Source organism: Blennius ocellaris (assembly GCF_963422515.1).
Source record: "Blennius ocellaris genome assembly, chromosome: 2".
NCBI lineage: Eukaryota > Metazoa > Chordata > Actinopteri > Blenniiformes > Blenniidae > Blennius > Blennius ocellaris.
The window spans coordinates 8636173-8661255 of record NC_137651.1 but is presented as its reverse complement, the minus strand read 5'-3'; the positions used below and the strand labels follow the sequence as shown (position 1 = coordinate 8661255).

The 25083-nt window shown below is 42.3% G+C and overlaps 2 protein-coding genes across 2 annotated transcripts in view; both read left to right on the top strand.

Moving 5' to 3' along the window:
• The window catches only part of elna (elastin a), a 48484-nt gene extending 28180 nt beyond the window's left edge, over window positions 1-20304 (top strand). Inside the window, exons 18-51 of the mRNA XM_080505850.1 lie at window positions 32-91; window positions 442-471; window positions 588-755; window positions 902-988; window positions 1092-1349; window positions 1436-1612; window positions 1723-1899; window positions 4723-4872; window positions 4978-5061; window positions 5144-5176; window positions 5290-5394; window positions 5483-5521; window positions 5717-5827; window positions 5946-6074; window positions 6206-6349; window positions 7725-7805; window positions 7928-7957; window positions 8736-8786; window positions 9940-9942; window positions 10042-10068; window positions 10155-10169; window positions 10268-10297; window positions 10521-10571; window positions 12709-12756; window positions 12832-12906; window positions 13009-13071; window positions 13329-13364; window positions 13694-13759; window positions 14547-14594; window positions 15060-15107; window positions 16249-16281; window positions 17117-17152; window positions 18230-18304; window positions 18454-20304. Of these exons, the coding sequence (XP_080361976.1) occupies window positions 32-91; window positions 442-471; window positions 588-755; window positions 902-988; window positions 1092-1349; window positions 1436-1612; window positions 1723-1899; window positions 4723-4872; window positions 4978-5061; window positions 5144-5176; window positions 5290-5394; window positions 5483-5521; window positions 5717-5827; window positions 5946-6074; window positions 6206-6349; window positions 7725-7805; window positions 7928-7957; window positions 8736-8786; window positions 9940-9942; window positions 10042-10068; window positions 10155-10169; window positions 10268-10297; window positions 10521-10571; window positions 12709-12756; window positions 12832-12906; window positions 13009-13071; window positions 13329-13364; window positions 13694-13759; window positions 14547-14594; window positions 15060-15107; window positions 16249-16281; window positions 17117-17152; window positions 18230-18304; window positions 18454-18500 (2615 nt within the window). The 3' untranslated portion in view covers window positions 18501-20304. The remainder of the gene's footprint in view (window positions 1-31; window positions 92-441; window positions 472-587; window positions 756-901; window positions 989-1091; window positions 1350-1435; window positions 1613-1722; window positions 1900-4722; window positions 4873-4977; window positions 5062-5143; window positions 5177-5289; window positions 5395-5482; window positions 5522-5716; window positions 5828-5945; window positions 6075-6205; window positions 6350-7724; window positions 7806-7927; window positions 7958-8735; window positions 8787-9939; window positions 9943-10041; window positions 10069-10154; window positions 10170-10267; window positions 10298-10520; window positions 10572-12708; window positions 12757-12831; window positions 12907-13008; window positions 13072-13328; window positions 13365-13693; window positions 13760-14546; window positions 14595-15059; window positions 15108-16248; window positions 16282-17116; window positions 17153-18229; window positions 18305-18453) is intronic.
• Window positions 20305-22060: 1756 nt separating this feature from the next.
• Window positions 22061-25083, top strand: part of limk1a (LIM domain kinase 1a) — a gene marked incomplete at its 5' end in the record, with an annotated part of 50527 nt that continues 47504 nt past the window's right edge. The window contains one exon of the mRNA XM_080514745.1: window positions 22061-22118. Coding sequence (XP_080370871.1) covers window positions 22061-22118 — 58 coding nt within the window. The remainder of the gene's footprint in view (window positions 22119-25083) is intronic.

Sequence of the window (25083 nt, the reverse complement as noted above, 5' to 3'; positions counted from 1 at the left end):
ATGTGAAAGAAGTTTGTGTTCTCTCCTGTAGGTTTGGGTGTTGGAGGAGTTGGTGGGGTCGGTGGACTGTATCCAGGTCAGGTACCAGGAGGTATGATGTCTACCAAAATACACCAAAAAATCTGCATTAACTTTGCTATTTGCTGTTATTGAATAAAACATCTCAACAGAAATGGGATTTGTTAAAATGTTGGGCGGAAAAAAGCAACAAATTGTGTTCAGATTATTTCTGTAGACTCAAATGAATGAGGCTCGACCGAGCTCGATCAGTTTCCCTCTGTCAGTGTGACTGTTAATTAAATATACAAACTAATTGCTTTCCCTTTCCATAAGTCTCATTATGGCACATCTGTGGCACATTTTGAGTCTAAATTTGTTTTCTCCCATAACTGTTACCTGTTCATATCTGTTGATTCACTGCCTTTAAATATTTTTCTGCAGGTTATGGAGCAGCAAAGGCTGCTAAATATGGTGAGGGTGTCTTAAATTGCATTCTCACTCATTATTTTGCAGAAGCTTACAAACAAACATAAATTAACTACTAAAATTAGTAAAACCAAGTTATTCTATTGGTCTTCCCTGGACAGGAGTACCAGGAGGAGTACCTGGAGGAGTACCAGGAGGAGTACCAGGAGGAGTACCAGGAGGAGTACCTGGTGGAGTACCAGGAGGAGTACCCGGAGGGGTACCAGGAGGGGCACCACTTGGAGTCCCTGGAGGAGGTTATTCTCCAGCAGCCAAAGCGGCGAAGTATGGTATGATATGATATGATGTGATTTTAATATTATTTAATATATTATACAATTTTAACAATATGTCACACTGTAACCCCTATCAGAGGTATGGAATTGAAAGTATTCATACTCATTCCCCTCTTTGACCATATATGATGTCTGTTCAGGTGGGGCAGGAGTGCTGGGTGGAGCAGGAGGACTAGGGGCACAAGGAGGAGGACTCGGAGCAGGATTTGGGGGACTAGGAGGAAGAGGTGCAGGAGGAGGAGGACCAGACAGTGCTGCTGCCAAAGTGGCCAGATATGGTTAGTTGATTTGATTTGTCAGTCAACTTTTCATTTTGTTTGCACCACAAAGCAGGACAAGGAGGAACTGGAGGGTATGGAGGACACGGAGGAATTGGAGGAGCAGGACAAGGAGGAACTGGAGGGTATGGAGGACACGGAGGAATTGGAGGAGCAGGACAAGGAGGAACTGGAGGGTATGGAGGACACGGAGGAATTGGAGGAGCAGGACAAGGAGGAACTGGAGGGTATGGAGGACCCGGAGGTCTTGGAGGAGCAGGACTAGGTGGGCTCGGAGGGGGTGCTGCTGCTGCCAAAGCTGCCAAATATGGTAAATTAATCAACTTTATTTTAGTCAACATAGATATTATATTTGCATTATGTTCCAAAATTTTAAGATATGACTGATTTCCACAGGGGTATCAGGGTTCGGAGGAGCAGGAGGACTCGGAGGAGCAGGATTCGGAGGAGCAGGAGGACTCGGAGGAGCAGGATTCGGAGGAGCAGGACAAGGAGGAGCAGGAGGACACGGAGGACACGGAGGACTAGGAGGCCTTGGAGGAGGTGCCGCTGCTGCAAAAGCTGCCAAATATGGTAAAGTAAAGTGATGATATAACACTGAACAACTGAAGGACAAATCTGATTAATAGCAACCAAGCCACATTTAGCTAAAAAGGATTTGAAAGTACACGCATATTCAACAGGAGTTGGAGGACTGGGAGCAACGGGAGGACTGGGAGGAGCTGGAGGGCTCGGAGGAGCTGGAGGACTGGGAGGAGCTGGAGGGCTCGGAGGAGCTGGAGGACTGGGAGGAGCTGGAGGGCTCGGAGGAGCTGGAGGGCTCGGAAGTGCGGCTGCTGCCGCCAAGGCTGCTAAATACGGTGAGTGTGATCATTTTCGTGATAAAAACCAATCTAAGATAAATGATAATTAATATTAACCAGGTCAACTTTAAGTATGGATTATATTGAGATGAACTGGATTTCAACAGGTGCAGGAGGACTTGGGGCAGTGGGAGGCCTCGGAGGACTGGGTGGAATGGGAGGATTCGGGGGTGGTGGAGGGCTTGGAGGTGCAGGAGGATTCGGGGGTGGTGGAGGGCTTGGAGGTGCCGGAGGAGTCGGGGGTGGTGGAGGGCTTGGAGGTGCAGGAGGATTCGGGGGTGGTGGAGGGCTTGGAGGTGCCGGAGGAGTCGGGGGTGGTGGAGGGCTTGGAGGTGCAGGAGGAGTCGGGGGTGGTGGAGGGCTTGGAGGTGCAGGAGGAGTCGGGGGTGGTGGAGGGCTTGGAGGTGCCGGAGGAGTCGGGGGTGGAGGAGGGCTTGGAGGTGCCGGAGGACTCAGTGCTGCCAAAGCTGCTAAATATGGTAATTAAAGATCACTATTGCACGTATGTCAGGAATCAATTATATAGTTTTATATTGAATTTATATGATCAGGCGACAGTTGACATTCATAAAAACAGTAATTTCTCTTGAGTTGCCGGACTTTACCCACATTTCAGAATACATTTATTCAGCATTTTGTCTGGCCTGCTGGTAAAGTAGCATAATTCACGGCAATAAATCTCAGTAAAGATAATACAAGTATAGAGCGGAGGGGAGGAAATACTATCATTCACCCAGTAAATCATTCCTGGAGGTGGTAGGTAGGTAGACCCACCTGTGATGCGCACATAGAAAGCAGAAAAGTCACCAGTGACACAAAAGCACTTGTGAATGTGGGATATCTGGTGTGTATCCCACATTATGCATAATACTGGGAGGAGTATATGCAAGTTGTACTGTACACTATGGGATTTACAACATTTGAAGATGTTTGCATTGATTATTATTGCCTATTTTTTATCATATGTAAAAGACAAGTGGCCAGCTTTTGTCAAATTCAGTTGTTTTGGCTCTGATATGCTAAAGATGTATAAATTTGTCCACCAACACTCAGTGCTCAATTTAATCAATCTATGACCCTTACGTAAATGAGCATGGGAATAATTAATTTCTTTGCATGTAAACATAGATCATAAAATATGTGTGGTTTTAGTCCGTTACAACGTTTGAAGTGGACTTATTTGATCGAAATGACAAACATGGCTGTTAATTTCGATTTCAAAGGGGCAGGAAAGTAAACTTTAAAATAAACCTCAACAAGAGTTGAAAGATGAGATTTCTATTCTATTCTATTCTATTCTATTGCTTTTATTGTCATTGTACAATAAATTGCACAACGAAATTACGGTGTAGCTAAAAACACACAGTAGACATACAATAAACACCGGCAGCCATTCTCACATTCAGCATTGCATTCATCTCAGCAGACACACCATGTATACAGAATAACCTAAACATTCACACACACATTCAGCTCTCACTCAGACCCGCTCGCATACACCCAAGGACATAGTGCAGAAATGTAAAGTTAAAAGAAGCGACTGATAATAAGTTAAGTAAAATAACAATGTAGCTGCCTGAGGTACCTTGGCTAATAAGTATGTGCGGTTGAGCACAAGGTACCTGTTATTGTACAGAGTAATGGAGTTTGATATATTGCACACAGTATGAGGTAGATAGGCTGAGGTAGTGTGTCTAACTGTTCAGTGCCGTGATGGCTTGAGGGAAGAAACTGTCCCTCAGTCTGTTGGTCCTGGTCCTGATGGACCGGTACCGCCGTCCTGAGGGCAGCAGCTCGAACAAGTGGTGTGCAGGGTGGGTAGGGTCAGCTGTGATCGCCTCGGCTCTTCTGAGGCACCGTGCCATGTAGATGTCTTTTAGTGTGGGGAGGGGGCAGCCGATGATCTTCTGCGCCGTCTTCACGACCCTCTGGAGCCTCCTGTGGTCTGCCTCGGTGCAGTGGGAGAACCACACGGGGATGCAGTAGGTCAGGATGCTCTCGATGGTCGATCGGTAGAAGGTCACCAGCAGCTTCTGGCAGATGTCGTTCTTCCTAAGCACCCTCAGGAAGTGCAGCCGCTGCTGGGCCTTCTTGACGACGGCCGAGGTGTTCCCAGACCACGAGAGGTCAGCCGAGATCACGGTGCCCAGGAAAGTGAAGTTGTGGACCCTTTCCACGAGCTGGCCGTTGATGTGAAGGGGGGGTGGGTCCGACGTGCGACTCCTCCTGAAGTCCAGGACGACCTCCTTGGTCTTGGCGGTGTTCAGGATCAGGTTGTTTGTGAAGCACCAGGCGGACAGTTGCTGGACCTCGTCCCTGTACGCTGACTCGTCACCATTGATGATCAGTCCCACCACTGTAGTGTCGTCGGCGAACTTCACAATGGTGTTGCTGGGGTGTGCAGGTCTGCAGTCAGTTGTGTAGAGTGAGTAAAGCATCGGGCTCAGCACACAGCCCTGTGGGGAGCCCGTGCTCAGAGATCTGGAGGAGGACTGGTGAGGGCCGATTCTGACGGTCTGGGGTCTGTCGGAAAGGAAGTCCTTAATCAGATTTGGGGTTTATGAAGGGTTAAAAACCTATTCTTGATTGTTTTTGGTGTTTTCGTCCATAGAGCCTCTACACTGCTTTATCTAACTTGAGGTTGCTCCTGGCTGTAGACCAGCCCAGCTGACTATGGGCAAACGCAGAGCAGGTTGTCTTTGAATCACAAGGTTGTGGGTTCGATCCTCATTTCCTCCTGTCCATGTGCCAAATTGCAAGACACTGAATAACAAGTTTCCGCCAATGGCACCACTGATAATACATTTGTGTCTTCCTCAGGAGTTGGAGGTGTCGGAGGTGCAGGAGGCCTGGGCGGAGCAGGAAGCTTTGGCGGAGCAGGACTAGTAAGACCGGGACTGGGAGGAGCAGGAGGCCACGGAGGCCACGGAGGTGGAGGATACTCTGCTGCCTCTAAAGCTGCTAAATATGGTGACTGATGTTTAATACATGGAAGAAAAACTATGTTTAAGCACACTGCTTGTTGCCTTTGTGTAGATGAACATGCATTAGTATGTGATTTGTTTCTATTTGAAGGTCAAGGGGGGGCAGGGACTCTTCCACTCGGAGGAGGAGGAAGAGGTGGACTTCCCGGTGGTACATTTATACCAGGATATGGATGTAAGCCAGACCCACACAATACTTTGTCAACACATATTCATTATGTTTTAATCTCACTTCTTCTGGCATGTTTCTGGTGCAGCTCTGGGTGCTGGTGTCAAACCACCTAAATATGGTGAGAATTAACATCTTTTTCAATTTAAAACAGCATAATTAAGGTCTGACTCATTCTCATATATTGACCAAAATATATAAGAAATGGCCCTTATTTATTGTTCTAATTGACAGGAGTCCCAGGAGTGGGTACTGGGGGAGTTGGAGTCCCTGGGAGGTTCCCAGGGGGAGTCCAAGGGGGAGGAGGTCAGCTGCTACCAGGTGGTGGCGGCTACGGTGGTAAGTTGCTAAAAACACCTTCCTCCTTCAGCATTTTTGTTATGATCCAACAAATACTTAAATAGCGACATTTTCTGCATCCTCACAGGTTACGGTGCTGGTGCTGGAGTCAAACCCCCCAAATATGGTGGGTTTGTGTATTTGTTTGATTCTCAGACTAACGTGCAGTAAATGTTTCAGTAGGACAAACACCCACTTTTCTCAATGGTTTCAGTGTTCTCTAATGAGAAGGTTAAGCTGCCAGTAAAAAAAAAAAAAAAAAAGTACATTAATTTACATAGTAAGTGTATTAATATGAATCTGCTCCATTTCTCTTAAACAGGAGTCTCGGGAGGAGCTGGAACGGGATTAGGAATTGGAGGACTGGGAGGGACAGGGGGAGTAGTAGGAGGAGGAGGACAATACTCCGCTGCGGCAAAAGCTGCTAAATACGGTCAGTAATACAAACATTATGCACATTTCTTACTGTGAAAGAAAGACCACAATTTTTCTTGTAGTTTTTCTTGACTTCACCTTGTTATATGTTGTAAGATGCACATTTTTGTTTCCAGGATTGGGTGTTGGAGCCGGCTTAGGAACAGGGGTGTTAGGTGGAGTCCCGGGTGGAGTCCCGGGTGGAGTCCCGGGAGGAGTACCTGGGGGTGGACAATATTCTGCTGCTGCCAAAGCTGCTAAATATGGTATAAATTAATACACACACAAGCTTATTATATCTTACCCAAATGTTTGATTCCTTTGTTATTTACTGTGACTCCTTGTTGTTTTTGTGGATGTACACTGATTTCCACCTTGCATATTTTTGATCAACTAGGTATAGGTGCAGGTCTCGGAGGAGTAGGAACAGGCTCTGGAGGTCTTCCCAGTGTTCTACCTGGAGGTGTAGGTCCAGGTCTAGCAGGAGGTGTAGCAGGAGGCGTAGCAGGAGGGGTTGATGTTGCAAAACCACCCAAACATAGTAAGAACAACAATAACAAATGTTTGTCTTGCTGTATTTAAAGTACCTCAAATCCTCTCCTTTTATTGCTCCTTTTGGTTTTCTGTTCCTCAGCTTCTGAGTCACCGCAACAATTTATTAATTGTGGTAGTTCATCCAGGATCACCACTCGACCGTTCCTATATTCCGATCACAGTTATGTTTAAACTATCCGCACTATCATTTCCAGCTACTGGCGGATCAGGCACTTCAACATTGCACTCATTTGGCCTGATTAGGATATGGTGTAATCCTTTGTGTTAAAAAGTCCCTCCACTTTGCACGCTGTGAATTTGTTTTAGAGGATAATGGCAAAATATGAAATTAGAATGTCTGTAAAATATCCACAACATCCGTATGATTCTTTGTTTATATATATTCTTTGTATGGATAATGGATGTGTATATTATTAGTTGAGCCAAGTCACTTTTAGAAAACGAGTCATTCACCTTTTTCTGACTGATTAGGACATTTTTAGAAATTATGAAAGACTCCAGAAAAATAAATTTGAGGAGAAGTAAATTCAACTTGCTTGAATCTGTGAAATCAACAAGAAATTTTTTTTTATATCTTTACACAAATATATCAAGTATTGAAGTATTCTAAGTACTTTGTTCAGAATACAAGACACTGTGATTTCCCCCCCCCCTTTGCAACATGATTTTAAATTATGTGAGCCAATTTTTAATTCATCCACACAACAAGGAACAATCTTGTTTTAAGATGTAATGGAGAATCCTTCTTATATTAAATGTTGTTAATGTCAAATGCTAAAATCCAAAACAGAATCATGATATGACTGTTTTCAATTCACTTTAGTGCCTCTGTGCTGCTTCTCAAGTCACCAAATGGTAAAAAGACAATCATTAAAAGAAACACAGACCAGAAAACACCAGAGCAGAGCACGCAAAGCGTAACAGGCACTGTCTCACTAATCCACGTGACATGAAGAAGCAAAGTGCTGCAGACTGCAGTTCAAACGCAAGACTCCCCAATGGTCCCTAATAATCCATCTCACTGTCCAAAGTATTTTCATCGTGCCAGCAGGATGGGTGTTGCAGCGGGTCTGTCAGAGCCAGCTTTTAGCTATTTATAGCAGCTGGAATCGCTCCACACTGACTTCTCCCTCAGTTTCTTTCACACCATTCATGAAGCGTCCTCACGCTCACTGGAGATGCATCTTAGGTCTCGAAGTCTGATAGGAACTGCTGTCCAAATGGCTGTAATATTGGAAAGATAGCACTATAATTGATTGACGCTCTTTCATTGTTCACCAAAATCCACAACTACATACTGTACATCTCCATCCTGCTGCTGTACAGCAGCCGTGTGAATTTGATGACCTCTCGTGTTACAGCAGACCTCTCCGGAAGCAGCGTGTCAGGAGTGACTCAAGATGCAGGCGCCAGCGGCGTTCCCAACGGCTCTCTGGTCCCAGGTGAGGTTTCTGTGGCTGCATATCATCTGAAGGGCCGTTCTTATTGCCTGAGATCTTCATTTAGTTTGTCTTCTGTAAAATGTGCTCTGGTAATTGATTTTTGTTTTTGTTTGTTTTTTTAGCAAAAGATCTTGGTGGAACACCTCAACCAGGTACTGAGCAACATAAACATCCTTAAATGTACACACAAATGTTTGTGCATTAGGCTTTTATGGCAAATGATTTTAATGTTTAACTGTCATAACCTGTCCTAGACCGCCCAACAATCTAGGACAGGGATCTGCAACTCCTCCCTTTACTCCTCTGCAGTAGCCCCCTTAACCCCCCTCACAAAATTAAACCTAAATAAACATATTTTTTCACACAAAACTACTTTTAAAAAAAGCCCAAATGAAACCCTCTAAAATCAGCTGAAAATAACTGATAATGTGATCGAATATTTACCATCACAAATTGTAATGCAAATGTCATAAATGCACCATAATTCCCAGTTTGTGTTCATGTATCAAACTATATATGAAACTTTAAGAGATGCGTTAGCCTCCTTTTGGGAAACTATCAAAACAGCTCTATTGGTCAGAAAAGCTTGCAGACACCTGGTCGAGAATAATGTGAGACTGTCGATAAGCTGAAAGGGAAGAGATAAATATCATAATTTTTCTTTCACACACAGGCAGCTCACCTGCCCCATTTCTTTCCTCCACTTGTATTTGTCCATGACACCCTACTGGGGTGAATGATTAACCCTGTTACATTGCCTTCACACACATGTTGTTTGTATTGCTATTGCTGCCAGCTATTCACCATCTCCAGCTTACAGCCTCCCAGCCGCGGCAGTGTCAAGGTCCAGCTTCTGTCTCTTCTGGTCTCTCTCACTCTGCACCTGTTGAAAACCCGCTGGGTAACTGGAACCTGTTGTCTTCTTGGCAGGGCCCTCAGCTAGTGCCGCAATTGGCAAGCCCACCGATGCCCCACATGCCAGTAAGACTCGGTGTTTGCATTAAGCTTTCAACCGGCGAAGTGAAATGTGTCTCGTGTTTTGTAGTTTGTAGTTGTTGAGAATGTTGAATGGCCTTTAAAAGGCAGCATGGGCATGGAAACTTTCAAACCTTTGGATTTATTTTCAGTTAACTTTATGAAATGAACACTTTCCCAAACACTCTGTTATGATGAGAACAAGGTTTGGTCTTCAAAACATTTTTCCCCCCCTCCAAATATAAGAGATCATTTATAATCAGTCATCCTTAATTCAGACAAATATGTTAATGTTAATATGTTTTGATAATTATGAAAACTACAAACATGGTCTGTGTGTTTAAATATAAATCAAGGTTTGATAGAAGGCCGTTCAGCCATAGTTCCTGGATTTCTTCAGTCTTCAGTCAGTATTAATTAATCAACGGTACAGATATTTATTCAGCTACTTCTTTGACTGTGTGAATTTTTCAGTTTGTACTCTCTCTTTTATGAACAATTCACAAAACACCACCCAGCTTTATTCATGTCATGCTGGACAGCACTTCTACCAGTTTCTTCTTTTTCATAACAGTACTGCTCTTTCTCCTTCACTAACAGCTTGCTATGCTTCCTGGATAACTGTGATCAATACCAAAGCTAACTGATTTTTCAGAAGGTGGGCTTGTGTCACGTAATTTTCCTTATTTGTTCTTCAAAATGGAGAGGAAGTTATTCTAATCTTGTCAAAGAGATCATGTCAAAGTAATACTTTGTTCTGTAAAGTGTGTGTGTGTGTGTGTGTGTGTGTGTGTGTGTGTGTGTGTGTGTGTGTGTGTGTGTGTGTGTGTGTGTGTGTGTGTGTGTGTGTGTGTGTGTGTGTGTGTGTGTGTGTGTGTGTGTGTGTGTGTGTGTGTGTGTGTGTGTGTGTGTGTGAGTGTGTGTGTGTGTGTGAGTGTGTGTGTGTGAGTGTGAAGTTTCAATCAGCCGATTGTTGTGTTCTCTTCAGATGCCATCCAAAATTACCGTCACTCTATATGACGGTTTTATGTTTAGTTTCTTATTGTAGCTATTATTCCATTCAGTTACATTGGTTTGTGATTTCTTAGATATAGAGACATACCTAATAAAGTCTAACCCTTTTTTCCTGTTCTTTCTTGTGGTGGTCTTCTGCGAACAGGCAGTAAGTTCAAAAATGTTAAAAGTTAAAAAGCTTCAATTAATTAAAATAATTAAAACAAATTTTTAACCTGTTTTAACTTCTATGACTATCTCTTTACAGTTTCAAGTGGAATTGTTCAGCCTAGTTGTAAGTCATGTAAAAAAAATAATAAAGTCTTATTATTGATTTAAGTCTGTTCATTACTTAACTTGTTGTTTTTTTGCCTTTCACAGCTGGAACAAGTTTTGGTAAATATGTACACATCCTCTTATACAGAGACATATCAAATAATATTGCAGGATATTTTGTATTGAGACACAAACGTTTGTGTATTTTCATGTTCAAGGGGGGGCAGGAGTTGCAGCGCCCTCTGGTGGTAAGAAACGCAATTAAATTAAAAGCACCAGCAGGTTGTATCACACGTTTGGATTTCTTTTTCTTAAAGTAACGTTTCCTCCTCACTCTAAATATGATCAATTAAAACTCTGAACAGTTGCATTACATGGTCGTGGTCACAAGGTGGAGACAAAGACAGACACAACAGCTGTGGTCGTTTTTTCTCCAGTCACAGAGTAATAATAGGACCTTTGTGTTTCAAGGGGCAGGTGTGGGCAGCACTGGGGGCAAAGCACCTAAACCTGTCATACCAGGTAAATATGAAATCATTCTTCTTTCCTATTGTTGTTTGTGTTTTACTTGGATGTTAAAGGGTAGCAGCTTGCACACCATATTGTCACTGTTATTGATCTCTTCCGTTTCAAGTAGTTTGAGCTCAATGGTTTACAGTTCAGGTAAGTTGTACTTCTGGAAGTTCCATGTGGGCTTTTCGTCAAGTGAACTAAACTGCAGAAAATAGAGTTTGAATCAGCTAAAGTGGAGCAAGTAAAAACAAGATTGCATGAGTTTGTAAATACATTCCCACACATCTACATAGCAGTTTACATTCGGTGTATATTGTGTTCACACTCAGGATTACCATAATGATTTGCTTTTTAGTTGTAAGGCAACGTGTTATTCATTACCCAAGTGACATGATTACTGCTGCTGCTTCCTCAAGTCTCAAAGTAAAAGTACAAATAAAAGTGACAGAAAGAAAAACACACAAAACCACAATTTTTTATTTCCAAACATTGGAAAGATTATTACATTTTAATACATCCATTGCCTCATATTTGACTTTGAGCATCCTTGGGAAAATCTCAGTATTATTCAATATAAAACTAAATCAAATTAAACTTTTATTTATGAACATAACGTCCCACTTTAGTTTCAGTTTCCTTCATGAAGTGAGCGAGTCTAAATCTCATAACAATGGATTTTATTCTCAAATGGGCCACATAAGGATAGACGGTTACTGCTACAACGATGCAAACACCTGCACAGTCATTGTCGACTCTGTCGACCGATGCTATTATGCAATCAAAACGTTCCCATAATACTATCTGCGCACTTTTTTCTCTGGTATACGTCGCCGTCCCCCTATGGAAGTCCTGTTTGTCTTAAAATGCATGTCCCGTCTCGACGCTTAATGACTGAAGTTGAATCAATAAAGACAGCATCCTGTGCTCAAGGAAAAGCTGCATCAGGCCTTTCTCTCCCCAATTATCCCTCCAACTGACTGAACACTCATCACTTTTGTGCACCTGCAGGTTAGCGGTTTCAAGGTATTTTTGCTACTCTGCACTTTTCTCAATGCGTGAAGGAAAAGATGCGCCTCAACTGAAATCCTTCACATATCAGATAACTTTGATGACTTCAAATATCTGTCATTTCTATGTCTTGTTTTGTATGAAATCAGAATGCCCATTGCGTATGATTTTCCTATGACGACCCCAAGTTATGTACTGGTTAACTGATTGTGTTAAGTCATAGTCATTAATTAAGGTAAATATGTTTTCACACATAGAGTATACTACACATAGAGCGTTAATACACCACAGTGAGCTGAGATTTATCAAGGCATTGATTGCAGATAAACTGAATCTTTTGCACACAAATAAATCCACTTTTTTGGGGCTTTTTTTTCTTCTTGTTTTGTCAAAGACTTTTTCTTGCCACCCCTCACTTGCACAGACGTCCTTTCTGAACACTTGTTGGCCAGATGTTGACTTTCGAATATTATAGTTGGCGGTGGTTTGATGGTGGGTGAGAGGCATCCTTCTCACATCATCAACCAACGTGTTTTACAACCAGCAACATGCGGGAGGTTCTATAGTGCGCATAGCGGTGGTGCATTTGAAGGAACTCACAGGATATCATCAGCTGCAATGACACACAGCATTCACAAGGTCAGATGGCATAAAGACATGACATGGGGTTAAAGGACATTATGATACCTGTACAGACCAATGAACCATAACTAGCACAGCGTCAAAATCACAAAGATCCTCCGTGCTGATCCTTTCCCTCCTCAGTACTGTCCAGCTTCCTGTTTGCCACACCTGCATCTCTTCTTATTCTCTGACGAGGTCACAACAAATCACACTTTTGTCATGTGAATGTATGAACTGTATCCTAGGTTTTTTTAGACATTCTGCCTTTTTTCCTGTTGTGGCATTTTGTGAATGGACAAAGTCAGATCATGTTCTCCTTTTTCATATATAAAAAAGAGTGTAAAGATATACAAATTAGACAACAATTTTAGAGGCCCAATGGGATTTGTGGTCTGCGTGAAGGGAGACGCAGTCCCGTCATTAAGCACCTGTAGATTGCAGCTCGATTAAACGTTGATGAAACAACACATGCAAAGACCTTTCTTCTTCTGACACTTCTCTTCCATTGGAGTAGGAGTTGGTCCAGGCGCAGGTGGCTATCCCTATGGTGGAACATTTGGAGGCAAGTGTCTTAATATTTTCTTATTAGCATCAATGCCACGGGTTTAACTGACAGTCGGCTCTTTTTGTGTTTTAGTACCTTATGGTGCCGGGACTGGTACTGGACCTGGAGCTGCAACACTGCCAGGAGCGAAGCCTCCCAAACCTCCAGGTGCATTTATCGAATGAAAAAAAAAAAGAAAGCTCACTGCCATGAGGGCCTTTTATGCTGTATGTGTCTGTCAAATTATTACTGTGTTGTGTTTGTTTGCAGTTGCAGGTGGAGCAGGTGGAGCAGGTGGAGTAGGAATCCCTCTGGCAGCAGGAGGATATCAAGGTCAGTACCTACCTACATTCATGTTAATCCCAACATCATAGATCAAATGGAAAATAAACACAGCTCATTCCTCTTTTAAAGATATCTAAAAAATAAAAATAAAAATCCTGAAATTGTTTCATTTTGTTAAGTTTGTGTTTATTTCCTATAAGAACTATTTTTAGGGGGGAATTACCCAGCAGCACCTGATACAAACTGTTGGTGATGATTCACCCGAAGAGAAAATAATGGTACTTTTCTTTGTCATCATGATTCAGGAGGATACTATCCATATCAACATGGGTATGGACAGGGTATGTGTGAAAGGAGAGGAGGCTCAAATCATGAATACACATACACCTGTTCGAGTATACACATGACTCTCCTGACTGAAAAAACCCCAAAGAAAAACAACAAACTACTACAATTAAAGCTTCCTCTGACAGTTTGCTCAGAGATGCCATCATGCCGCTCCTCCGCTGCAGGAAATTGTAGGACATGCTGATCAGCTTTTGAATCAGGAAGGAGGAAGTGGCGTTGTTGTGGATGCATCATTTGAATTTGTACTCTATTCTTGCGCAAGGGCAGCTGTTAAAACAAAATGTTAGAGGTTTGATCACCGCCTGTGTTCTCCTCTCTGCAGCAGGTGTGTATCCTGCAGCTGGACTGGGAGGTGCTGGTGGTGCTGGAGGAAAACCACCCAAGCCAGGTAGTTCATACATAAACTCATACCGGCTTTCATTCACAAATTTTTGTCTGTATCGTTAAAAGTGATGAGGGAAAAAAATCACCAGCTCTAAAGGATTATTAAAAAAAAAAAAAAAAAAAAAAAAGTGATAGCATGCTATTTGGTGATTAAGCCAAAAGTTGTGTAACAGCCAGCTCCAAGGAAAGCAGAAAAACGTTGGCCGTTAGTAGTCTATAAATGGAGCAAGTCATCATTTCCCACTGGAGGCTGATTACTGCTTGTAGTGCCGTGCAGAACATCATAGTGTGATTGTCTGGAGATAACTCATCCCCCAGAGAGCCCAGCCCTGGAATATCAAAACGTCTGCTCAGAGAAAAGTGGATGAGGTTGTTACTGTACAGTGACCTTATTATACTTGGGGAAAAGAAAAAAAAAAGAAGGTCTGAGCACAGCTTTGAGAAACGTGTTATTCTAGGGGATCACTCAGAAATGCCTTCTTATGCATGGATGTTAAAATCAGTTAGCACATCGCAACATTACACTTCTCAAAGACACAAACACAAATAGGCTTCACCATGTTTTATTATGCATCACTATTGACAATAGTTTCCGTTTAAGAGATGTGACGTTGCTTGCACACGTGTAGAAGCTGCTCTACTAATGAAGATGGAGAAAAATAAAACAACAATTATCCATTTAACCATTTGCCTTCATGAATAGGGAACATCATGGGTGTGTACCGGATATCTGGTGCCACATCACAATTTGGTCTCGCTCACCAGTGGTTGATTAACTTTTAATCTGACAGGCTATGGTAATCTTGGAGGCACAGGAGGAGGAGGAGGATACCAGCAAGGTAGTTATTCCAACATTTCTGTTCCTATTTTGTGTCTTGGTTCCCTCTCACGAGTGATGGATGCGTGTAATCACACAGCGGCGGCAGACTGTTCGGTCTCCCATCACTTCCACACAGCTACTGTTACAAGCTGTTCATAAAATCTCATGACCCAAATCCTTTACGCAGAAACAAGTCCTTCTGTGTATAACACTGCTGCAGATGGCATAATAACTCTCACTGAGCAGCACAAGAGGCTTACCAAATAAAGAAATCTGTCGATACGAAAATTGGGTCAAAATTCCTCCTTAACTGTATTTATTTCTTGTCAGTTGTCAGTTGTTGAATTTCTACTTTACATTCAGGACTAGATGAGAGCATTTATTGTATTCCCTGATCCAAATCTTGTTGCAAAGTTCTAGTTTCTGTTTTATGTTTATCAATGAGTCTGTGTGGCCCTTTGGTAAATACTTTTAAAACTCACAGGTGTGGCTCCTGGATACAGAGGTGGATACCCCCAGCAGTACTACCCAGGTACAACCGCTGCGTCAAATTACGCACATGAAAACAGCATACTTTTTACTTGCTGACAACACAGTGTTATGGATCATGATTGTGTGTTTGTGTATCTGTTGGTGACGCCTGTGGAGCATCAGCTGTGCCATAAATCAGTGGAGGCAACTCAACAAATGAGTTAATGGAGACATTCATCTTTTGTTGTTACAGGCAGAGAAAGCAGACAGTAGTAGGACTGTGTGTTTGTGTGCATCAGTGTGTGTTTGACCCTATAAAGATCTATACACACAAGTGTATTAGTTTTATCTCCCCCAAAAGAACAGAACGGCGCCAGTCCTGTCACACAGACCTGCTTTTGGGGTCGAGGAAAGACATAATTAATCACACAGCAGCTCCACGTTGCAGATGATATAAGAAGAAATGACAATGTTCTGTTTTAAAGTTTGCCCCTTGTCTTTGACTGATCATCTGTTTGTTGACAGAAAACTATTTTGCGATCACAAATTTGAAGTGGGCATGCTTAAAGTCACATCACTCTTTTAGTCCATCTGCACATAGGAGTTACTCATGAAGTATGAAGCATCGTTTGCTCTTCTTCGTGTCACCCTGAGAAAAACAAAACAAACTTTCTCTCTGTCCACCTTCATGCTACGTTGAGTGCAACAACAATTAGTCAAAAACAGGTACTTCATCTGTGTGTTAGTATTAACAAGCAGGAACCACATAGAAAGTGTAATTGGAGGAAAACAGAGAGCCTGAATTGTCACGAGACTGATGGAGGAACGTATCCAAGACAGGCTGGCACTGCCCTCTGGCTTCATGTGATAGCCATCGGTTGTTTTGGTCTTCAGAATGAAGATGTTTGCCTTTTAGCTGCTAAATTCTCTGATATGTTAAACATTAGGAAATATCATTAAATCAGCAAATTTTACCCAGAAAGTATCTTTGCTTACTTGTTTGTTTTCCTCATTTCAGTTAAACGGATTTCAGTTCCGTCCTGTTGTTTGTCAGATTTACTCATTCATACATCTCGGATCAATCTCACCATATAAATACAATACCTGACCACCCTGAGCTGCCTCCACCTGGACAGGGATTTAGTTGGCAGATGATTCTTTAACCTTTGGGTCCCTTTTCTTTCATATCTTTTTTGGATCAGGAGGCGGATTAATGCAGAAATGCCAGCGGTCAGGTAACATGAAGAACAGTAGACAGACTGACCTGTAACTCCCACTTTAGAGCTCAAACAGAAGGAGAGGTTCACTTTCTCCAACTTTATCTTGATTTCCTCATTGAGCAGAGGATGAAAAGAAAAGTGTGTGGTGCCGTGGTGCTGTGTTTTGAGTACATTATAAAGTTTGTTCTCTTCCTCTCTTTATGCCGTCCACAGTCTCTTCTTCACACCACCGCTTGTTTCTATCATGACAAATAAATATGAAGATACAGTAGAGATGTACATAGCGAACATGCAGTTTGGCTCCAATAATTCTATCTCTAAACTTGAAAAGTCCTGATTCCGAGCAACGTCTGAACAAATCTCTGATTATAACTTTTCATCATATTATATAGTTCTGATTTCTTGATTAACTTGATTTTCCCAATTGAGGCATTGATGGGCTTTTCAATTTTCAAATTTTTTTTTTTCTAACACGTCACTCATCTTGTAACCACATGGGAGGCTGGCCTTTCTTCCTCTCTGTGCACCAAACCACAGAAAGACAATGCTGCAAAAATCCGACTATTGTTACATTGAGTCAAACCTTCAAATGAAGTGATTCCTATACATGTTTTGAAACGAACATCATTATCTCTGACCGGCTCCGATCTGTTGAAATACACCAAGAACTCAGTTCCCCAGTTAAGTACCTCCCATGTGATTCATTTTAATGTCAACAGTATCATTCTGACCGCACCCTGGCTGAGAGAAACTCATCTCACCATGTCACCAAACTCAAATTTGTCTCCTCTCAGCAAAACTGTCCAAGCACGAACTCCTGTCTTGTGTTTCTCTTTTTCCTTTGCTGCAGGTGGATATGTGCCAGCTCCACTGACTCCTCAACAAGGTACCAACATCCTCACAACACTTCATCTTTAGTTGCTCTCTGAATGACTATAAAGAGGTTTCCACACATCCACCAAACCGAACCCATGATAAATACATTCAATTTCATTTAAATATTTACCTCCATCAGAATTTCCATTCTGTTCAGGCAGTCGGTCGGTCAGTTGGCCAGCTGGTTGGTTGGTTGCTTGCTTGCTTGTTTAATAGAATAATTCTAAAAAGCTTGAGGACAGACATATAATGGAACAAGAATAATAATTTGATTTTCAGATAATCTTAACCAGATAGATGTATACAGCCTATTCTTATAATGCATTGATTGTTAATCGCTAAGAATTCAACTGAAATGTATTGAATGTTTTCTTTCCTTCACTTTTTCTGCATACCAAAACTCTGCTTGCTCTGTTGACGATACATTTTACGAACTGAAATCTACCATTGCCACAAGCACACATAAATTACACATTAATCCTGGGATATTAAGCATATCTACTTTTAAGGCACAGCTCCAGTGAGATTTTGTGAGATTTTCTAAGGCTTCCCGTAACGCCAGACATTGGAGATGTTATTTTATTCTGAGCACCTGTGTTTGGTTTGATTGGAGACCTACATCAGCCGACCTCTCGTTTTCAGATTTTTACAGCTTCTCTGGGAGGCTGCTGAACTTTTCACTGGATTGAATCATAAATCTCAGCAAGACAAGTCATTATGAAATGTATCCACCAGAGGAACATTTTGATGAATGGAAATAAATTTTCTTTTCCTTTTTGTATAAATATGACAGATAATGTTTGTTTTTTAAATGGTATGGGGTTTATTGCCAAGAGAATTGAAATAAGAACAGAGGTATGTAAAATGTGACGCTGTTTAACATCAATGTGAACAGCTGACATTCAGCATGCTATTAAAAAGGGGTGACGCATCCCTACAGATCAATCAGGCTGAGATTTCCAGCTAAATCTTCTCTTATATGTCACACATATCTGATCCTGTGTTTTAGGGCAGGAGGAGCAGCTTGTCTGTGAGGCCAGTCTCTGCATCTCTTTCAGCTCCTGACTCATCTTGTTTTGTTTTGCAGCCAAAGCAGCGAAGTACGGTCCACTGCAGGGCTTCCTCGGTGGGGCCGGAGGAGGAGGAGGAGGCGTCTATCGAGGTAAAAGACATAAAACACGCCTCTCAGAAAGCTCGCTTTCAAATCACAAGTACCAAAATCCAGTTGAGAGCACTTAGGTCCACTGTTCTCCTGCGACAAGAGTAAAATGCTGAGACTGAAGCCTCGTGGTGGTGCTGTGTCTGCTGCAGGTGGCGTTGCAGGATGCCAGGGCAAATACTGTGGGAGGAGGAAGTAGAGGATCTCTTGAGAACCAGTGACCTCAAGGAACCATGGTGCTACTGCATGATCAAGAATGTACATTTCATATGCAAACAAAGCTCCGTAAGACCGCCTGTAAAGATATTGTTTTTTTGTTTTTTTTACATACTTGACTTGTTTTTATGGGAACCCACCGACCCAGAATTTTGTACACGTTCTGATGTGACGTATGTTATTGATAGTGGCTTTAGACTTTCATGTGTTAATCAGCTTTAACATTGTACTGCCTGCCTACTTCGCCTACAAAAGGTGTGTGTGTGTGTGTGTGTGTGTGTGTGTGTGTGTGTGTGTGTGTGTGTGTGTGTGTGTGTGTGTGTGTGTGTGTGTGTGTGTGTGTGTGTGTGTGTGTGTGGGTGTACACATGCTGTGTGAACATACAGTTGTTCATGTGTGTGAAAGGCTGTCCGACCCGTCGGTGCCAATGTGACCCACCGTCCTTTCATTGTTAATCCTGAAACAAGGTGACCTGCCTCACCCAGTCGCACAGAGCTCGCCAACCTGTCACAGCTGGTATCGGTGGCTCCGTCGCAACTCGTCTCTGGCCAACCCATCTGCTCTCTGCAACTCTGCAGATTGAAGTTGCTGCAGTTCACTTTTCTCAGCAATTTTTTTTTTAACACAATGAAAACAGTAAAATAATACACAGATATCTTCACCACAGAGAGAATCAGCATCACACTTCAACGTTCATGTGGATTAAAACCTCCATCACGATGGCACTCCAAGGATGGATGATTCATTTTACCTGAGGAAAATCTCAGATTGAGCATAACCTGAACCTACCAATATATATAGATCTCTTAATAAAGGTTGCATGGCTTAGTAAGCTACTGTTCCAGTATTTTTCTGTGATTTGTCTGATAATGCTGCTTGAAATTGTAATCCTTGAACACCATGATCCATCCTCTTACGACCTGACCTTTGACTTCAGCACAAAACACTGCTGCAGAATGTCACGTTTTTTACTTAAATGTGAACATCTAACTATGAGCTGACACTTCTGTGGGTCATTAGCTCGGCTATAGCTAACACACTGAAGATGCAGAATGCTCACCCACAAGCGCGGACTACCCGTATTGGAAAAGAGAGCAGCATCCTTCAAAATGAAAGCAAGGTCGTTTGTGTTGCGTGCATAATGTGTGCAGATATTTTATTTGATTGATTCTTTCTCGTCGACCTCACATGGGCTGGTAAGGAACAACCAACGTGCTCGAGTGTTTGATGTCAAGAAAATGAGAGGTCAAGAGCTTCGAATGTTAAGTAACCTGATTATTTGTGCGCCTCGCTTTGACTCATAGCTTCATTGTTATCAGGAACACATGAACATAAAACAAGAACAATCATTTGCTTGTGCATTTATTTACTGTTATTAAGTGTAATGCAGATTAATACTTTGTTTAACGGGAGCGCCTGTGTGTTTACGTGAGGCACAAAGTCCTGTTGTTCTTTATTTACTTGAGCTGCTTTTTAAAAAAGGCTTTACTGACCAATGGTTCATGAGCGCTGTCACCAAGTGACACCCCCCCTTTCTGTAACTGTACTGTATTTTAACTAATTTGATCTTAGTTGGCTTCAGTTCCTTCACTTGGTGCTGTGTAAGAAGCGTCTTTGAGCCTCGCTGGGTCAGACTATGTCTTATGTCTTCTGGGATAGTCTTCACCTATTTAAAACTGTTTTTATAAGAAGGAACAGTGTGGTTTTGCACTTTTTATATTTCTACAACACACATGTGACTTGTTCCCAGATATCCTGGCATTTTATTTGCTTCAACAAGTAACAGAATAAAATGTATTTAAAGAACTTCTTGGTTTTCGTTGCTTCTCTGAGTCCTTTAAATCTCTGCAGGGGCAGCTCGACCTGAGAGCTGATCAAAAACATCTGGATGGGGGTTTCTGGAGGATTAGTTAAATTCAATAAAGACGTCCAGCTTTCATCCCTTGCCTGTTCGGGACCTTCATGGCGGCTCTGTTTGTTCCTCTGGAGAATTGATTCAGATTTGGATGTGTTTTAAACGCTGATGCTGGTTTGATTTCCCCTCAGCAGTGACAACAAACCTCAGGGTCAGGACAGGCATGTTGCCCTGCATCTCGATGTGGAAACTCAGGTCGGGTTATTGTGCCAGCTGGAAATAATGAACTCATGCTGCTGTGCTGGGAGGATCTCCTGTGAGAACCACTGACCCGAGATCCACAGCCTGGAAAAGTAGCTTACACTGTTGTTCCAGCAGCACAGGCTTCAGTCCCATGATGCTCCACTTCAGAAACACACCACAGGGTCACTGCAGGAAAACGCAACAAAACTATAAACACTGCAGCCTTGTCACAGGGAGCAGTTCATCAGTCCCATGCTGCAAATTCCAAAAGATTAAAAAAAAAAAAACATTCAGGGAAACAACTGCATGAATATGGTTCTGCTAAATGTAAAGGTAACGTTTTCAAACACTGCATAGCAATGGTGGTCTAATACAACAAAAGATAAAGCGCACTCGCACTGATGGGCGATATTAGAGACAGCACAACATGGTAAAGTTCTTGGACTGTATTAAAAAAAACAACTGGAAAATGCATGCACAGGGAGAACATGCAAAGTCCACGCAGAAAAGGCCCCAAGCACCGACTGAAATCAGATGTATTATTTATTGCCATAATGTGAAAGTGTTGACCACTAAAAACACTGTAGCCTCTAGGCAAAATTAGTCAGTACGAAAATGTGAACAGTTGCAGCTTTGTAGTCCATCATCTCCTCATCATAATAAATAAACACTTTCTGAACCTTAAACCACATTATTTAAAAAACAAACAAACAAACAAAAACAGTTTATGTATCTTTTCGTTGGGCGCTCTTTATGCTGATGTATATATCGAGCTGGCTGATGGATGGATGGATGGATGGATGTTTCACTTGCTTCTATTGGTATAATTTCCACCATATTCTAAGTTGCTTTATCCAATTTTAGTAAGCATTCACAGCAAGGGAGCTTTACCACTTCACCATTCTGTAATTTAATCACACTTTTAATATTAACACATTCCCAACACAGCCAAAATTCACACAAAAACTAAATTTCAACCATTACCCTGCCTTATTCTGAGGTTCAAACGTCTTCCATTGATTTATTTCACGAACACGCGTTGTTTTTTGTGGTTATTATTCAGAATGATTGAACTGTGTTGCAGTAAAACAGATCAATCCATGAAGTTACGTTGTAGTTACTGTTGGGTTGTTTCCTGCAGGGTCTTCCTCCCGACACCTCCTCCTCCTCATGCATTCATTAAGCAGGGCGTGTGTCCTATTGGCCGGCCCCCAGTCTCCTCTGCCCGGCTCTGCAGCTCCATTGGTCGGCGGCTCTCTTGAATGAAGCGCCGCAGAAACGTGCGCTTTTGAGCCGGACAGGAGGAAGCTGCGTGGGCCGCCGCAGGGAGCGATCGGACCGGACCGACGCACAGCAACACGACCGCCGGCTGGTCGGACGGACACCGGTAACCTGTCGACCAGAAGGCGGCTGGCTCTCTCCCGGAGCTCGGTGTCGGAGAGTGAATGAGGTTGATGCTGCTCTGCTGCACCTGGAAGGACGAACGCATGGGAGAGGAGGAAGGTAAGGAGGGAAGGAGGCGCGCCGCGGAGCTGCGGCGACTCCCCGGGAGCGCAGCGCATCCCCCCCCACCGCTCCCCTTGGAAGTGGCAGCAAACATCCCGCACTGTTTGTGTTTCCCCGTGCACTCCTGCTGCTGTCTCTTACTGGTTGAAGATGATACATGGCATCGGTGTTCCTGCAGGGAGCGACGTGAGTGGATGTTGTGCTGCAGCTGAGGCCATGTTTCCTCCGAGGTGATAGATGCACGCGTCATGTGTGGATGCGCTCTTCACCCTCAGGCCAGGCTCTGCGTGTGTAACCGGACATCTGCGGCCAACGAGCAAATATGCATTCTGCCTATGCGTGTTTGCTTGTGCAGTGCATGCATTGATCCACGGCTGCATCCCGGCGACGCATTGGAAGGTTACAGTACTTGTGACTGATGCAGTTTTCAAATGACTTTATAAGGAGGAGCCTCATGTTTAAAGGCTTAAACTTAAATAATTAGCATGTTACTGGAGGCACAGTTAGGGTCCTGCCTCATCATCATGTTGATCTGTCACCCTGGATATGTGACTGGGGATTCAATTCATTTTTCGGTGATGTGAGGAAAAGAAGATGAAGTTGAGACACCTAAAAGTGACAAAAATAATAATATAGATTTGATATTGAAAATTATATTAAGGTTTAAACTGATGATCATTCTGGGGAATATTTTTCATGTTTAGTTTTTATGTGAATGGATGATGATGCAATGGATTGTCTACTAAGCCCACCTTGGTTGTTCAGTCCCCATCTCGCCCTGCGTGTCCATCTGCACTTGAGTGAGACAAAGTTTCTCCTTATGGTTCAAAGCATCTTGCCTGACATGTACGGGTGAATGTGAAGTACTTCGAGATCTGCTGAAGTGTTTGAAAATCCATTTAACATCTCTCATTTTTTAGTAAATGACCATGATTAAATGTGTCCAGGGGTGGAAGCTTTGGGACAATAGTTGTTGTGGATCACTTTGGTTCGCCTCCACATGTCGCTGCAGGCACCTAATCACGTAATGTGAACAGTGAGTGTGTGACCATGGCGTAGCTGTCAGTCAGGTTCACTGATCTGAACAATGGAGCCTCTATGTGAGGTTCCACTCTGCGGTGCACTGAGTTTATCTGTGAGGGTGAATCGGGAGGCGTGAGGCAGGTGTGTCTCTGTTTCCGCTCTGAAGATAAGAGGCCGTGAACATTTCAGACAAATATGTGTGGTGACAAGGCGATAGATTTGCCTTCTGTTATAACTGAGTGACTTTTCAATCTCAATATCTTCTTTGAGTTCAGTGTCAGGACCTCAGACAATGATTGATTTACAAATATGATCTACACGTTTCATTAGGTCTCGTTGCGTTTGCCTTCTTGAGAAGCTCTCTGCATATTTTGGATTAACGGGCTTCCAGAACGTCTGTTTTCACAGCACTGGGATTCCGAAAGTGTAGATTTGACTTCTTGTAATTTGACTCCAGCCTCATGCCTGAAAGAAACTGCTGCAGGGAAATCTAATGAGCAGACGTCAAAGAGCTTTTCCCTCAAATAAGTTAATTAGACTTAAACTTTGCTCTTCCTGTAACATGAAGTCACAGAAAACATTGGGCAGCCCAACAGATCGCCTTTCAATTCTTTACTGTTATTAGTGGAGCTTGTCGGCTCGCAGCAACGGGAAGAAGAATCTGTAGCATTTTATTTGTTGCAAAGAGAAACAAGATGTGTAAAATACATTTAACTACCTAACATGTATATATGTTTATGCTTTGCATGTTGCTTCCACTCTCAGGAGGTGATGTGTTTTCAAACAAATGAACCGCAGCAACAAAACACTGGCTGTGTGCTGCCGTCGCCTCCTCTTCCTCTTCCTCCTCGTCCCTCTTCGCAGTGACTGAACTGCTGCCTCCTCCTCTATGTATTACAGAGTAATTGTACAGCTTAAATAGCTTTTTCCTTCTTGAAACTCTAATCATAGTGGGCATTTTCCTCATTAGAGGACAAGAGGATGGATCTGTGACAGTGATCTGTTCGTTATTCTGCTGATTAATCTTGAAGAAGGAGGAAAGTTACAGGCATGATGATCATTTTGGGAATGTTGAATCAGAGGTTCATTCAATTCAAAGGGAATATCAAAGATGTCACATTTCATTTTCCATCAAAAATCTCAAAAAAGCTGCTTCTTATGCAGGTTACTACAGATCAACGTGCATCATAAACAGCTAACAAAGTGATAATAATATGAAACGGATCAGGATCAGAAAACAGGAAATACAAGACAAGAATGACTGTGAGTGATTGTCCATGTTTAGTGAAATGAAATGTAATTGAAAAGACCTTCAAGAATAAATAAATAGATAAATAAATGCGAATATGATGTTGGAAATACTAAACTGGTACTAAACAAAAATGACAAAATCATGAATCTATCGATTTTCTAGAAACTCGAGATGAATAAGTCAATAAAGTTTTTATAATCCACTGAAATGAAACATCATTTTAAAGACCTTTAAGAACACAAATGGATAAGAAAAATGTCAACATGGTAAAATCCAGAAAACACATGAGATATTAATATAAATAAAGAAGAAACTACACTCAAAACACAAACAAATGTCATTAAGAGGAATGATACAAACCTAAATATTTAAGCTGAACACTTATTATTATTTATACCATTTAAAAATAAAAGTTTATATTAGGACTTTTGTTTGTAACGTGAGCTAAGTTTATATTTATTTGCTTTTATTTTAAATAAAATGTAGTAGCTTGAAATGGTCTTTTCTAAGATATGATTTGTTATTCTTCTTCTAAAAGTTGAAACTGTGGGCTACATTTCTATAAATATTAGGATTCAGTTACAAACACTGCAGTCGTTCCAGTAAACCCTGCAACACAACAGATAATTGGAGCGTCTCCTGCTGAGGGAAAAGCTTGTTAATGTTGCAGTTCACAGTTTTTCATGT